We start from the raw sequence: 14,623 nt of genomic DNA, 5'->3' as shown, positions 1-14,623 counted from the left end.
CTGAGTATCTGTTGCATCTTCTGCCTGCATAGTCATTAATCCATGGATGTGGCCCACAGGCTGGTTTCTTTCCTCCCGTTCAACTCGGTACTTATTACATGAAAAATAATCTAGGCTGTTCTCTCCTTCTGCTCCACCCTCTGTATCTCTTATTTGTTCTAATGGGCTCCTTTTTTTTTTCGGTTTTCACTCTGAGGATGAGTCGTGGGGTTTTTCAGCAGGATTGTGTGTGTAAATTGTTTTGCTGTGCCCTCGCTCTACATCTCTCAAAGGGCACATTCACAGAATCTCCCACTTCTATGGTGGGATTTGTGAGTTCATGTTTCATCTTTGTCTCATCTCCAGCACACTATTAATGACTGTAAATGGGGTGTGTAAAGACAGAGTTGAAAAAAGGCAACTCTGTCCTGTCATGCTTAATCATGCTATATATATCCACACCTCTGATGCCAGACTCTCAGACACTCGCACTCTTTTTTCCTCATCCCTTTCTTTCATCCCTCTATTTGCCTATTTTTTCCCCATAGCTCCCCCACATCTCTCTGATGTCATTGCCTAGAGAGGAGTTGTGAAATTCATGACATTCAGATCTAGAGGGGCTGGATGATGGTAGACAAGAATAGTCTCCCGAGTTTCTGCTGAAACTTCTCTTTCTTTGATAAGGAAGTTATACAATGTCAATGTCCCCAATAATTTTACCTTTGCAAATTTGTGGTAGAGAGAAATAATCTCATTAGTTGCATTTGATCACAGAATAGTGTCTGTCTCTGCATTTATAAACAATGTGCTGAAACAATGCAACAGCATGTTTTTGAAGAAGACAGGAAGTAGAATCTTCATGCTTTGTAAATGAACTGGAGGAACTCCTACTCCTGCCCTTCTCTCTGCGCTGTGAAACCCATGGAAACTTGTGTTGTGTTACAGGATGTGGAGTCTTTCTGTTTTAAATTCAAAGTTGTCTGTGTCAAACAGAGCTCTCAAAGAGCCCCTGAGGCATTCAACAGCTTTGAAAGGCTGAAAAGTAGTTCCCTTGGCTAACAGCGAGGGGTAGTGTTGCTCCAAGACAACTTCATTAGTCTTTTTCCTCTCTTTTACTTAGTTGTTTGTTTCTGCATTGCCGTTCTTTAATGTTAACATGGTATACAGTGCTGATTATATAAGCTTTATGGGAAGTTGGGGATATTTTGTGACAGTTATGAATGAATGAATGAGTGTTGTTTCTGTAATCTTTCAAAATACAATTGCAGACCCACTAAAAGTTCATCTACTGCAATTTTTTTTTATGAAATAAATACATTTTAAAGACGATAAAGATGTGAAAATATAGTGGGCATTTCAGGTCACAGAGGTAGAAAGTGTTGTCCTTGTGATGTTGTCAAGAGGGTAGTTAGGCGCACAGAAGGTAAATATTTTATGTGTCTGCGTCCTGCTTTGCTGTTCCCACCAGAGAGGGACTGTACTATAACTATGTAATAGCTCCGTAACCCTTAAGGCCTGCATAAGAGCTTTTGCTCCCCTTGGAGGTTTTCAGACTCTCGCCTGGAGAAAATGTGTATGTTTAGGCAGTTCAGTTGAAGAATGTGTTTGGTTGATCCTCTGCTGTATAGACAATCTATGAAGTGCATAAATTGGACTAAACTTTTAACACCTCTGTTCAGACTGAAACAAAAAAAAAAAACAAACAAACCTAATGCAGGGATAACCAAATTCAGACCTCTAGGGACAGAGTCTTGCAGGTTTTTCAATGTTTTCCTGCTGCAACACGCCTGACTCAAGTTAATGAGTCATTGTGCAGAACTTTGTTTTACATATTTACTATATTTAGGACATGTCATGCATACCTAATGCACATTTTTTTAACTAATGCATTGTGGAATATTTTTTGTAGATCAATGAGGAAGGAAATAGAGTAGGTGTCTGTATCACAAAATGTGGGTACACTTTAAAGATTCTGAAAACTTTTCATTCTCACAGCCATGCATGATTTTGGTTGAAAGTGATATGTTAACACTTAAAATACTTATGTAGTGAGCATGCATTTTAAATGAACATATTAGCATTGTAAGAGTTTACTTCAAAGCACCACAGAGCTTAAGTGCAGCCTCATAGTCTGAATTTTTAAAGCAAAAGATGTTTTCTTTTGCTTTAAAGTTGGTTTATTTATATATTTAAAGTATTTATCTACCGCTGCAGCAATAGTGTTTCAAGGTGGATTGAACCTCATTTTACTGAGGGCAACTTGTCATTACTGTTTCCCTTTACCCATTGCCAGGCAAGTCCTGAAAGTCAAGGCTGACCTGCTTTAGATGAGTATTTCAGTAAGCTTGCCACATGTCCTGAAACCAGCATGCATGCACTACTTAGACCAAACTGCCCTTCCCCTTTCACCTGCCACACACAGATCCCTCAGGGTAAATAGCTTTTTTTTCTCTCTGTTCCCACATCCCCTCAAAGGACATGTTTTGAGGGACATGAGGGAAAACCTACAGTGAAAGGAGCTCTTGAATCTGCATTACTTTGGAGACAAAAACAAGTTTGTAAGCAGGGGTCTGGCTCTGGAGAATTGTTCTGTTCCTGATATGATATGTCAGTATCTGTGGCCAGAGACAAACCAGGGAAGGCTGACTCTGTAAGAAGTGCAGCCATTTGTTCCCACTTCTTCTTTGTTTCTTTTATTTTTATATATTTGAAAAAGCACAATGAATTTGAATAAAAGCCAAATTAAATGCAATACATGACAACTATGTATGAGACAAAAACAGCAATTTAATTCTATACATGGCAACATCCTAATGATCTCACTTCAAAACAAAACAAATCCTGAGAGACTAAACCACCTCTAATTTGATATTAAATTGTTGTTAAATTCAGACTATGTCAGCCCTGAGGTCAGGACCCAAATAGGGACAATCTTCCACTGCATGTTTCAGTGTTTGTCTTAGAACTGGCAATGATCCAGCTGTTTATGTATGTTCACAAGAAATGATTGATTGGTTTATTTGACAGATAGACTAGGCTGATTGCAAGTGTCAGTATGGGACAATTACTGTCAATACCAATCCATAAAGAAGCTGAAAGACCTTGGTGGGGACACTGTGGATATATGTGGAACATTCCTGTGTCCTCTCCTCCCAGCTTCTGATGTGATTTATAGCCCATGTTTGGCTAGCTTCCAGTCAGACCTAATAGAATTTCAAAAGGTTGACTTGGGAGTCATCAGGGCACCCCGGCATTTGCAGCATGTGCTGAGGGAATGAGAGGACAATGAGAGCACTTGGACATGGCAGGGCAAGGAAGGGTATATATGGCCCCATCATAGAAGAAAACCTATTACTTTAAACAGATAAACAGGGTATAAGACAAGCAATGGTGAAGACAGCCAGAGGCAGGAGGACATGAAATGAAAGAAAAGCAGAGAAGAGGAAGTGAGAGAGTGAGAGGTGAAACAGATGAAAGGAAATGAAAGGAGACAAGAAGGAATAGATGTCACAGAAGATGTGAGATTGTTTTGTCTTTTTGACTAGGGGCATTGCTGGATTTAGAGATTCAGTGGGGCACAGGGTCCCATTACTCAAATCAAATCTTTTCATCATTAAGACCTGCATGACATCTGCAGCACAATATGTTACATGAACTTTCTTGCTTGGCCCATCCTTACTGCAGCTGGAGATTACAAACACAATAAAAGAAATAGGTGTGGGAAATATTGAAGTAAATCAATTCAATTCAGCTTTGTTTGGATAGCACCATCTCACAACAGTGTCATCTCAGGACACCTTACATACAGTCAAGCAGACTTGTTTGCAAAGTTTTCTTGTAAATGCATAAAAAAATGCCAGAAGGTCAAGCCAAGTTATTCTTAACTGACTGGGGGAACTCAAAGATGACCTGGAGTCTGGAACGAGGAGTCATGCAGTAACTGCTGCACCAAAACTTATTTGCAGATTTTCATGTTTAATTTGCTGCAAATGAATTCCGGTGATGTTATTTGCATGTGACACAAACCTAACAAAACAATGAAGGGTTGAGGCAATGGCATACCTGCTGCTTGATCTACGGCTTTCTGTCAGACTCAAGGTAGAGTTGCTTTCATGACTAGGGGCTGGGTATTGTCACTAATTTCCTGAATCGATTCGTAACAGCCTATTTCAATTTGATTTCGATTAAATCTGATTCGATTTGATATTGATTCATTTAAATCTAATTGTGTAACACCACTTATTTTCTTTTATATTAAAGACATTCTCAGGAAATATTTTTATGAAACACTGATTGCAATTACTTGACGGTTTATGTAACCAAACAGGACATCTAAATTAGCTTAAAGAGAAAGTGCACCCTAAAATGTTGAACTGTCAACAACATAGTCAACATCCTTCAATACTGTTGTTAAAAATAGTCTTTTTTTTATTTCTTTAAAAAATGTGATTTTGTGGATCAAAACTTACTCCATTATGTATGAATGTGAACTTGTTATCTGATGTAGCTTTACTAGTTTCCGACATTTAGACTTTTGCAGAGTTTTTGAGAAAATATGGCTGCAGTGGGACGGATTTGTGCTTTTGAGGGGTGTAAAAGTAACACCGGACTTTATTCTTTACCTGCGGGTCCTCATCTGGTGACAGACAGCAGCTCAAATTGTGGCAGCGGCACTTCCGGCAACAACCTGCCGCAAGTTGTCACAGCTTGCCAGAGTCTGCCGCAGCCATTGCCACAGTCCAGGGTAACAACACTAACAGCTCAGACTGATACGGTTTAGAAAGACTGCTCTGTGGCGTAGTTGCTGTGTGAATCTGTATCTGTATGGGTGGAGTTGTAAAAAGTAAGAGGTGTAGTTACGCTTTAATGATTTAGCAATTCTGTCTGTACTAAAACAAGAAACAAGGCACATCTGTGTCCTTATCTCTAGGTCAGTTAAGTCGGATAATACAAGAGACTTTGGAAATCAGATCATAATACATTATGGCCTCTCTTGAAGTTCAGCTCTAGGAGTTGTAATCTCAGATGTAATCCATCTAATTTGATTACAAACTAAGAAACATTTTCCATTCACACAGCCAGTGTGATAAGTCACACTGGCTGGACCCATGCAAGACATCAAGGCAATTTACTGTTTAATAATCTCAACTTTATTTCAGGTTAATGTCTTGCTAGAGATGCTGCTAGAGAAGCAAAAAACTCAGCAAAAGTTAAGTCAAAAGAGTAGGTTGCAAAAGTAGCCCAGAATACATCCAACAATAAGAGACAAATACTGTGAGAAACAAACTTTGGAATAATTTTGACAGTTTAGCAAGAAATACAAACAAGAGGGCAATACCTTATACAGGAAATGTAGGAGCACAAGAGTGGAGGAATCAACTGAACATAAGAAGGAAAAACTCGGAGTAGCTAGCAAAACAATTACATGCAAATGGCAAAAACCATTTGAAAATTTAACAAAATAACAAACAAAACCATGACTGTCAGTATCTTAGATTTATTTACTCATTTTAGATTCAGACATTTGGGATGCATCCTTACTGACTTTGGCTCCTTTTTGGCACCTTGGCATATTCTTTTTCTTTTTTTTTTTCAGTTCAGGGCAAACTTTCAGAGTGATCATTGAGTACTCTGAGATTAAGTTATGAGGGTGAAAAATGTAGCTAAACATGGACAGTGTGCCACCCCAGGCGATTGAAATGTAAATTGATATTCAGTTTTTATATAATGCACAGAATGCTAACTAATGATTGTAATTTTCTTTTTTTCTCGAGGGAGTATTGAGTTTTAACAGGTCCAATAAAGGTCCTAATGAATTAGATGATGTAATAAATTTTTTGATCAACAGATGTTTTCAGCAACAATTTTTAAATAGTTCATTTATCATTTGAAGAACACCATGTTTGCAGTTTAAGTGTCCTTATGGACTTGGGAAGGGAGAAATTACACACCCACTCAAAATGCTATTCAAAATAAATAGGGAGCTGCCTCTGAACATTTTACATTTTATTGTTTTTCAGACAGTGATTGGCAAAATATTTAAGTGCGTTGTCACAGCTCCATGCACACCTAACTATTTCCTACAAGAGCCATTGATGGACAAAGTGCACTTGTGAGTCACATCAGGAGAATTATTTGATGGAGTTGAACAGCAAGGGGAAGATACCTTTTTGGGAAGAGAAGGAAATAAGCGTTTTTGTCCCCTTCCTGGCGGAAATGAAAAAGAAAACAATCTAAAAATTTATTTTGGTTTCCAGGACAACAGCACAGCAAGACAGCCGGACGCACCTTTCTATTAATCTGGCAGAGATAAGAGCTACTTAGTCAGAGAGCACAGAGGAGACTCAAGGAGGGAGGGCTGGCATGTTTACACACACAAACTACTCTCAGAGAAAAATGCACACACTCAACGAGGGCTGAGGCGAGGAGGGAAGAGAAAGAGCTGTTGAAAGGGAGGTGAGGTGTATATAGAGATGAGGTGTATAGAGAAACAAACAGAGGTATGACTGTTCTTCTGTAGCCCCATGTTGTGAACTGCACTGATATGCTGCACACCCCTGGAACGCCTCATCAGCCGCTCAGCAGGATGTCTCAGAGGAAAAGGAGTTTCACATTTGGAGCTTATGGGGGGTAAGATAATAGTAGATTTATCTGTCTGAATTTCAATTGATGTAGTGTTTTACCATTCATGTCACTCTGCAGTGATACTACTGCATGGCACAATAGTGAACCTGTTGCATCTGGTTGCCAACCCAGGAGAAGATGTCAGACTCCTCAGGGAGCTTTACTGCACCTGCTCAGCAACTGCAGAGTTAGATAACAGGGTCGGTGACAGTCAGCACTGGATCCTCCTCATTTGCTGCTTTATCCATTAAGAGCAAAAGGCCTTGGAGATGCTAAACTAATTAGATCCGTTTATTCATGGGAGAAGTGAGAGAAAGTTGCTGCTTTTGCATTGTAAACTATAGTGACAAATTAAATGATCTTATTACAGCATAATACATGTGCTCATATGTTGGTGATAGTAAATTATCTTGTGACAAAGGTACAAAGGAATGACTTAAAAATCTCATCTAGATGAGTGAAAGAAAAGTGATAAAAGGAAGTTATCTCAACCTACACTAGCAGTCTTTCATTTATGTAACTGGTGATTTTAGTGTTGGAAATATGAAAGTACTTTGGTTTTATGAGCAGTGCATTAGAATTCATGAAACAGTGAAATTACTTTTATAGTTGTACTGCTGAATTTAGCCAAGTCTGCCAAGAGAACACTCATGAGGCTCAATTTGGCACTTCTGAAGCAAAAGTCAGGTTGAAAGTCAGCCTGAGTGCTCAGGCGGAGAGAAACAACTAATAACTGAAAAGACATCATTTGTAGGCCATGGAAACAAAAGCTTTGCAACAACAATAGCAACTCATTATCAAGATGTGTAGACAATTGTGTCATCTAAAAATCCAATTGTAGTAATATTCTGAAAAATGCACCCTTAACTTTTGTGAAGCCTGCGTCTGTATAAACAAAAAAATAACGAATTAACTGGGTCAGTTGAGGTTGTTGAGCTGCATCTCAAGTCTTTTAAACATGTTTCTTTTTTCAACCAACAAACTTGACAACTTCATGTCAAGTATTAAACATTAGAAATACTTTTGCCTCAGTTAAAAATTGCCTCCCAGTTGCCAAGACATCACTGATATATCTAAAATCCTATAACAAGAAATAATCCTCATGGTTTGTTTGGTCCCCTGCTTCACCAAGACAGTAAGATGACATATGGGATTGGCTTGTTTTCTTAGTGTTGAAATAAGTTCTACTATCCCATTTTTCAGCACTGAATTTGTGGAAAATGAACAAACCCATCTCAAAGAGGAGTTGGGTTGCTTTAGTAATTTTCTGGAGTGCAGGGCTAACAAATGACTGATCGTGCTATGATTTCCAAAACATCTACATCCTTTTAATGGAAAGCAAAAAAAGAGGATATCTAAAGTAACCAAGTAATGTTATTGTTTTTTCTAACAAATTATTAGTCAAAGAGAAAAATTAGAACAGATGGTTGAATCGAAATGCAAACACTGCAATGAGATAAAAGTTTGAGCTAAGATTTATGAAACAAGCAGACTGGATTCCTGAAGACAACATAGAGAGTGGTGTTAACCTGGAGTGAGGAGATGATAAGTAGATTTACTTAGATCAGACTGAGAGAGTGGCTGAATGTGAGAGGTTTACTGCTGGTGCAAACAACAACCTGACAACGAGGGGAGTGAAGCCCAAAGAAGATATACTGCCAAGACAGATGATTAGATGCGCTGCAGGTGTAAAGATTTGCCCAGAAGAAGACACCCATGACACATACCTAAACTGAAAAGAGGCAGGAAACGGAGCCAAACCGCAACAGCGAAGGGTCTGAGCCATTCTGCTGGCAACAACTTATTTTTCAGATGGTTATTTCACTTTGAGAATTATAAAAACAACAAATAAAGAACATTTATACATAAATGGTCATTTTAACTTAAATTAACATATTGTTTTTGTGCAAAACAATGGTAAACATTGTATTGCATTTTTTATGTTCAAACAGCTTTTCCTGTTTTTGCTTTCTCTGTCACAAGTCCTTTGCACCATGTTGCTGCATTTTCATAAAATAATTAGTCAAATTTAAGTAAAAACATAAAAGACTTTCACAGTGTCCAAACTGTTACAGGCGCTTTTAACAGTAGTAGTCAAATGGAAATAATTACTGCCAAAATGAAAGGTGTTTTTATTGTTGCCATGTTTTACACATTGTGCCTCAAATTTCTGCTACCATCTAAAATCTTGTGACACAGCTGCTCCTGTAATATATAAACAAGCATTGTCTCTGGATCAACCTCTTTTTGACAAGAGACCCCTAAACAGGTGGCAGCATGGGATATGTGCAGTATCTTTGTACAGGCTAAGAAGCACCAATCTTAACATGTAGCATTCTGAAATGACATTGAGACCTTCAACTGAAAGACTCTACCAAGCACTGGCATCCAAATGGAAGGCAGTCCAAACCCAAAGCAGTTATATGGGCATATATACTATAACAAACGCATGAGAACAGCTTTTTCCTCCTTGGTGCTTTTGCTAATTTCTTATCTTCAAACCACACAGACAAGGCAACATATGAAAGCAGAGTCTCTGCCGATTTACAAAGACATCTGTCATCACTGCGAGTTAGCAGCCAAAGAGTCGCAAACAAAAAATCACAAGCTCATAAAGCATGTCTTCTGTCCGTCCTTTGGTGGTCAAATGTCTTATCCCACCTCAAAAAACTCTACTAATGTGTTCTTCTATTACTTTCACTTTCTCTGAAATGAATCATTAGGATCCTGATGGTTTACATGAACATGAAGGGGGTTTTATAGTGACGTAATCACCCTTCCTATGATATACAGTTTTGGGGTTCACTTCTATTTGGATCCCCAAGATGTTTCTAAGGAAATTTGGGGGCTGTCCCTCAATTCTCCTGACTGATGATTGATAGAGGTTATGATAATCACAAACGGACAATTAATTCCAGAGATATTTACCTGCATATTTACCTCACTTTTTTTTTAGCTTCTAATTTTGCAGTTACTCATCAGATTTACATTACAAAGTCCTCGATGAACTGGATCGCTATCCTCTGGTTTTCACTAAAAGTAATATAGTTTTCTTTTACCATGTTCCAGGTGAATTTACTCTGACATAGTAACGAATATCTTGATTCTGACAATTCTGTAGAAGTCTCACGTCTCGGCTTTTTGAGGGCAAGATTATGCATATAACCGTTGTAGTTGTAAAGTTGTAAAGATATACTTAATTTATTTTGGATATGTCATTTTGAACGGGAGGCAGAAATAATAGGCCTCATCAAGGAGAGGTTGAAGCAGACAGCTGTCTGAGATAAATTACCATGTTTGTTTCAAGACTAGAAATTCAATTTTCATTCCTCATTTCAATATGTCTCATTGATTTACTCTGCCTACAGTTTCCAAGAAAACGTGTCCCTGTTGTTAAAAAGCCTTGTTGTTGAAAAACAGTTCCACTGGGGAAGTTAATGCATAATGAAAAACAGGAAAATGTTCTCAAATTTGAATGGATTGAGTCCAGTTTTGGAGTGTCACATTACCATCCTTCATTTGTTTCAGGACCTGTCATCCAAGATGTGATTTTGTGGCCGGGTAATTTCCACATACAATTTAAAGGTAATTACCATTAGAGGATAAAGCTTAGCTGTTTCTTTAAAGTGCCTTTGTGCAACTGAAACAGAAAATGGATGTGCTAAAAAAAAAAAACCACCTGGAAATTGCATCCTCTTCCAGTTTCTTCCTTTTTGAACATAGATCTCTTTTAGTAGTATGCAAATTCTAAACAAAAGAGTAGTTGATAAGCTGTTGTTTTAAACCTTCTTTGTTCTGTGGATACTTCATAAACACCACCCTTCATTTAAACCATAGAAAAAAGCAGGTTAAAGACACATTTTGTGAAGGTTGTGATGGTTAAACTGAAGCTAGTAAATTATACTGGTGAATTCAAAGGCTTGGAAATACAGCTGGCTGGTTTCCTGCTGGTGAGCTAAGTCGTCTTAAAGCCTGAAGACAAATGGCAACTGCTCAGCCATGTGAAAGATTATAGGATTGTGTAGATATCCCACTGCTCTGTTACAGTTACCCTCACAGGTATCATACTTACCTGATGATGGTGCGTGGTGGGATTGCACATTACAAATCCAGTACATTTTTTGGTCCAGGCTATTTTTGCTTTTTGTATTTTACATTTTGCATTCATTGCACTTCTTCACAGATTTTATGTTTTTGCCGAAAGACCCTGGAAGTTGGTTCAATCTTTCAGTATTTCTCATTTAAGTTAAAAATTCATGAATGAGCATCTTCAAAGTCATGAAAATAGTTTGAATTTTTCACCACTGAACATAGTTAAATCCTATTTCTGTTACAGGTCAGATGCATTATCTGATCAAAAGCAGTATGTTTATCATAGCACATCAAATTGTTATACAAGACCTATTATCCATTCAGGCATTGTCTTGCTCTGCCCTTCTTTTTTAGATAAATGAAAAGGTGTTCAGTCAGATTCAAATGAGGTGACATACTTGGTGGCCAGGTTATAGGTTTTACCTTAAGTTTCTTCTGTGATTTTGGAAGTGTACTTTGGGTCATCCTTAGAGAAGCTTCTGGAGACTGGGAGTCGTCTAGGCAGACAGGGTTTTTGTATATCCGGAGAGGGTCAGGGTATCACTAATGGCAACCCCCACACAACGTTTGCACTCATGAAGCCCCTCATCGTCAGACATGCCACCATGCTTTATTGTGATTCTACCTTTCAAACAATCTGAGCTGAACAAATGTATCCTGTGTTGTCCAAACCCAGGATTAAGACTTTTTATTAAATGTTTCTACAAATTACATATGTTCTAAGTAGGATACATCCCTCATTAATAAATTAACTCTAACAGAGCCTGTGTTGTTAGATCTTGTGGCAGAAAGAAACAACCTCTGTCAGAATATGACACAAAATGAACATGAATATTTAGGCTTACAATAATCATCTGATTGGTTTGAATCGCTTTTACTTTTGTTCTTTTTTATGTGCAAACATGTAAAACAGTGTTGCTTTTAGTAGAATTAAGACTGATGAATCTTTCTCATTTAACTCATCTGTATACGTGCAACAACTCATTCAATAAAACACACAACAGGAAATTGTTAGATCTATGCTTTTATTACATGGAAGTAATAATGATTGGATTATTAATTTATGCACTCACACAGTTAGAATTTTTTTATATATTTATTTTTTTTTTTGTAATTTCTTCTTGCTGCTTTGGCTGGCCTTTCCCTGAACTCGTGACATCTTCATGGAGATCAAGAAAAAGTACCCTGAGGCAAGATTGCAGCTGAGTGGTAAAGGCAGAGCTGGACACGTGTAGGGGTCTTGATTAATGTGATGAAGTGCAGCTGGTGAGGTTTCACCCCGACTCCTATACACCTGCTTCCACTTTAACAGCTACACACATACACATACTTGGAAAAGGAGAGTGAATATATGAGGAAACTAGATAAAGATTAAGCAGATATAGCAGTTGAAGAATGACAGGGAATGCTGCAGAGACTGCCGAGACATTATCTGTTTGATCAGAGCTCTCAGGTTCTGTACACATAAACGTGGGAATTTTTGATAACAGCAGAATTTTCAATATGTTTGTACATATCGCCCAAACTGTAAATGCAGTTTTTGATAACTGAAACTGTGAAATTTTGAAAGCTGCCTGGGTATCCAGGATTTTTGACATGCCCTGTCAGATTGTTTGCCACCATCTTCATGATTTAACATCACAAATGTGTGGCAGGCCTGCACCTCCTCCACCAGCATGCTCCTCCTCTCCTGAATACTGATCCCTGGAATGAACTACAATACCCATAACCCATCTAACTCTGCCAAGCTGGATACCACCTGTGCTCACCAATCTGCCTAATAACCAACACCTGTCCACATCCCTATTTATACCATCAGTTCACTCTGTTCATTGTCTAGTCTTGGTTCATGCTCCTGCATTCATACAACTGACCTATGGTATTAAACCTTCTTTAAATTACTACCTGTGATTGTGTCCGCCTATTCCGGTCAGTACTCGCAATGTGTGGTAAATATAGGCAAGATGGTGTTGGTGTTGAAATTCCTAACATGTTTCTGCGTAAATGTATAATTAAGTAACTATTAATTAACTATACTAAGGGAGAAAGCCCTCAGAGCTTTTTTGTGGAATACACTGCTACAAAAAAGAGAACATTCCAACAACAGAGATCAACACCGATGTCTGGTTTTGGATCAGAACTTTAGTTGGTGGGATCATTTTAACAATATGGGGAGCTATTTTTTTTCTTTTTTCTTTTTTTTCCTTTTTTTTTGGCTAAATTGTGATTTTTCTTATGATCAAGATATCACTGTTATTAGGTCGCCTGTATTGTGGCCTAATAACCACAATGTTGCATGCACACTGTATCTGTCCATTTTTTCGTGAGTGGATTCACCCCGACTCCTAGACACGATTCTGTAAATGATGCATTCTTTTTTAAATACCCATGTTCATGATTACTGGGGCCATGTCCACACAGGGACAAGTTTAGGTGTATTTGCTAAGTTTTGTAATTGTTTGGATGTCTTTTTAGCATGCAACTGGCATTTTTGGAGCCCGAAAAGTTAACTTTTGAAACGGAGTCTGAAGTTAAATAGTGGTGTTCACATTTATTCACTTTGAGTGTTTACAATTAGGGCGCTGGTTTGAGCCTGGGCCAGGGGAAGGTTCAAACTGGGGGGCGGTGGTCTTTCTGTGCGGAGTTTGCATGCTCTCCCCGTGTATGCATGGGTTCTCTCCACATACTCCAGCTTCCTCCCACCATCCAAAGACATTTATGTTAGGTTAATTGGTCAGTCTAAATTGTGAGTGTGAGTAGTTGTTTGTCTCTCTGTGTTGGCCCTGCGATGGACTGGAGACCTGTCCAGGGTGTACCCTTTTAAATGCTGGGTTAGGCTCCAGCTTCCCAGTGACCCTTAATGGACGAAGCGGTACAGATAATGAATGAATAAATGAACATACAGCAATAAAAAGCTTTTCTAGATACACCTGCATTGCCTCCATTTCACAAGGACTAAAAGTAGAGAAAAAATTATATTAAAAGAGCTATTAATTACCGTGACAACAGATATGCAATTTATAAAGCAAGCTCAAGTTATTCAAGAGATTATGTTTTTTTCAAAATTACAAATAACTTTAGCAATATCATCTGGAATATTGCTAGAATTATACTAGCATATTAGCAAGCTAAGCTAATATTTGTTAGCTAACATAATTGTGTAACTTAGAAGAAAGCTAATACTCAGTTGCATCATTAAACTTGGATTTCAAACCAAATTTTAAAAAAAAGTAAAAACAAAAACAAAACATTATAATGGTCTAAAAGTCTGACAACTGTTTATTTATTTATTTATTTATTTATTGTTTAGTTTTTTTTTTGCTGGTGAAATTACTCAGATCATATTTTTATTATAAATACCTGCTATGTTTATAAAATGAACAGTATTATGTTCCATTAGCTTCCCTTTGCTAATCCGACTGTTACTGTTGCTTTCAAACAACTGCTAACAATAACAACAATAATAATAATATGGTTGTAATAGACTTTGTGGGAAAAAAAAATCCTCCTTTTTGTGAGTTGTCAAAACAAAAGTGAAACATACAAATAGAGAATTTATAATCTAATCAAATGTATAAATTCATATGGGTTTAAGTCAGACAAAAATTCCAATTGTATATCAGATTAATATGACGTGGCATCATTTTGATCTCTCACATGAATTTGGAGGTTTGCTTTAAAAGTCCAGCATAATAAAAGTCATATAGTCAGACTTTACTCATATTTATTCATATTTGCAGAAAAACATTGTTATAAGTGATTGTTGGAAATGTGCTCCAACAAAGATGTTTAAAAAAAATTATGTTGAAATTTATTCTCCAGTAAATGTCACCGAGTCACCGAGTCATGTTTTCTATTGAACCTGCTGTCTGACTGAGAACTGTCTGGCTGGGAACTGTCTGACTGGGAACTGTCTGACTGAGAACTG

At 37.7% G+C, this 14,623-nt stretch overlaps 1 protein-coding gene across 6 annotated transcripts in view; it reads left to right on the top strand.

Annotated features, from left to right (window-relative positions):
• Nucleotides 1–14,623, top strand: part of rap1gapb (RAP1 GTPase activating protein b) — a 126,044-nt gene that overhangs the window by 45,232 nt on the left and 66,189 nt on the right. For 3 of the 6 annotated variants that reach the window (XM_041979526.1, XM_041979525.1, XM_041979524.1), the window contains exon 1: nt 6,468–6,609. The exons of 1 other annotated variant lie outside the window; for it this stretch is intronic. In XM_041979526.1, coding sequence (XP_041835460.1) covers nt 6,524–6,609 — 86 coding nt within the window. In that variant the 5' untranslated portion in view covers nt 6,468–6,523. Of the gene's footprint in view, nt 1–6,467; nt 6,610–14,623 lie in introns of those variants that run through there. 2 more of the 6 variants (XM_041979529.1, XM_041979527.1) reach the window with 1 other exon arrangement.

Source organism: Melanotaenia boesemani, chromosome 3 (assembly GCF_017639745.1).
Source record: "Melanotaenia boesemani isolate fMelBoe1 chromosome 3, fMelBoe1.pri, whole genome shotgun sequence".
Classification (NCBI taxonomy): Eukaryota; Metazoa; Chordata; class Actinopteri; order Atheriniformes; family Melanotaeniidae; genus Melanotaenia; species Melanotaenia boesemani.
This window is presented reverse-complemented; position numbering and strand designations above follow the sequence as displayed.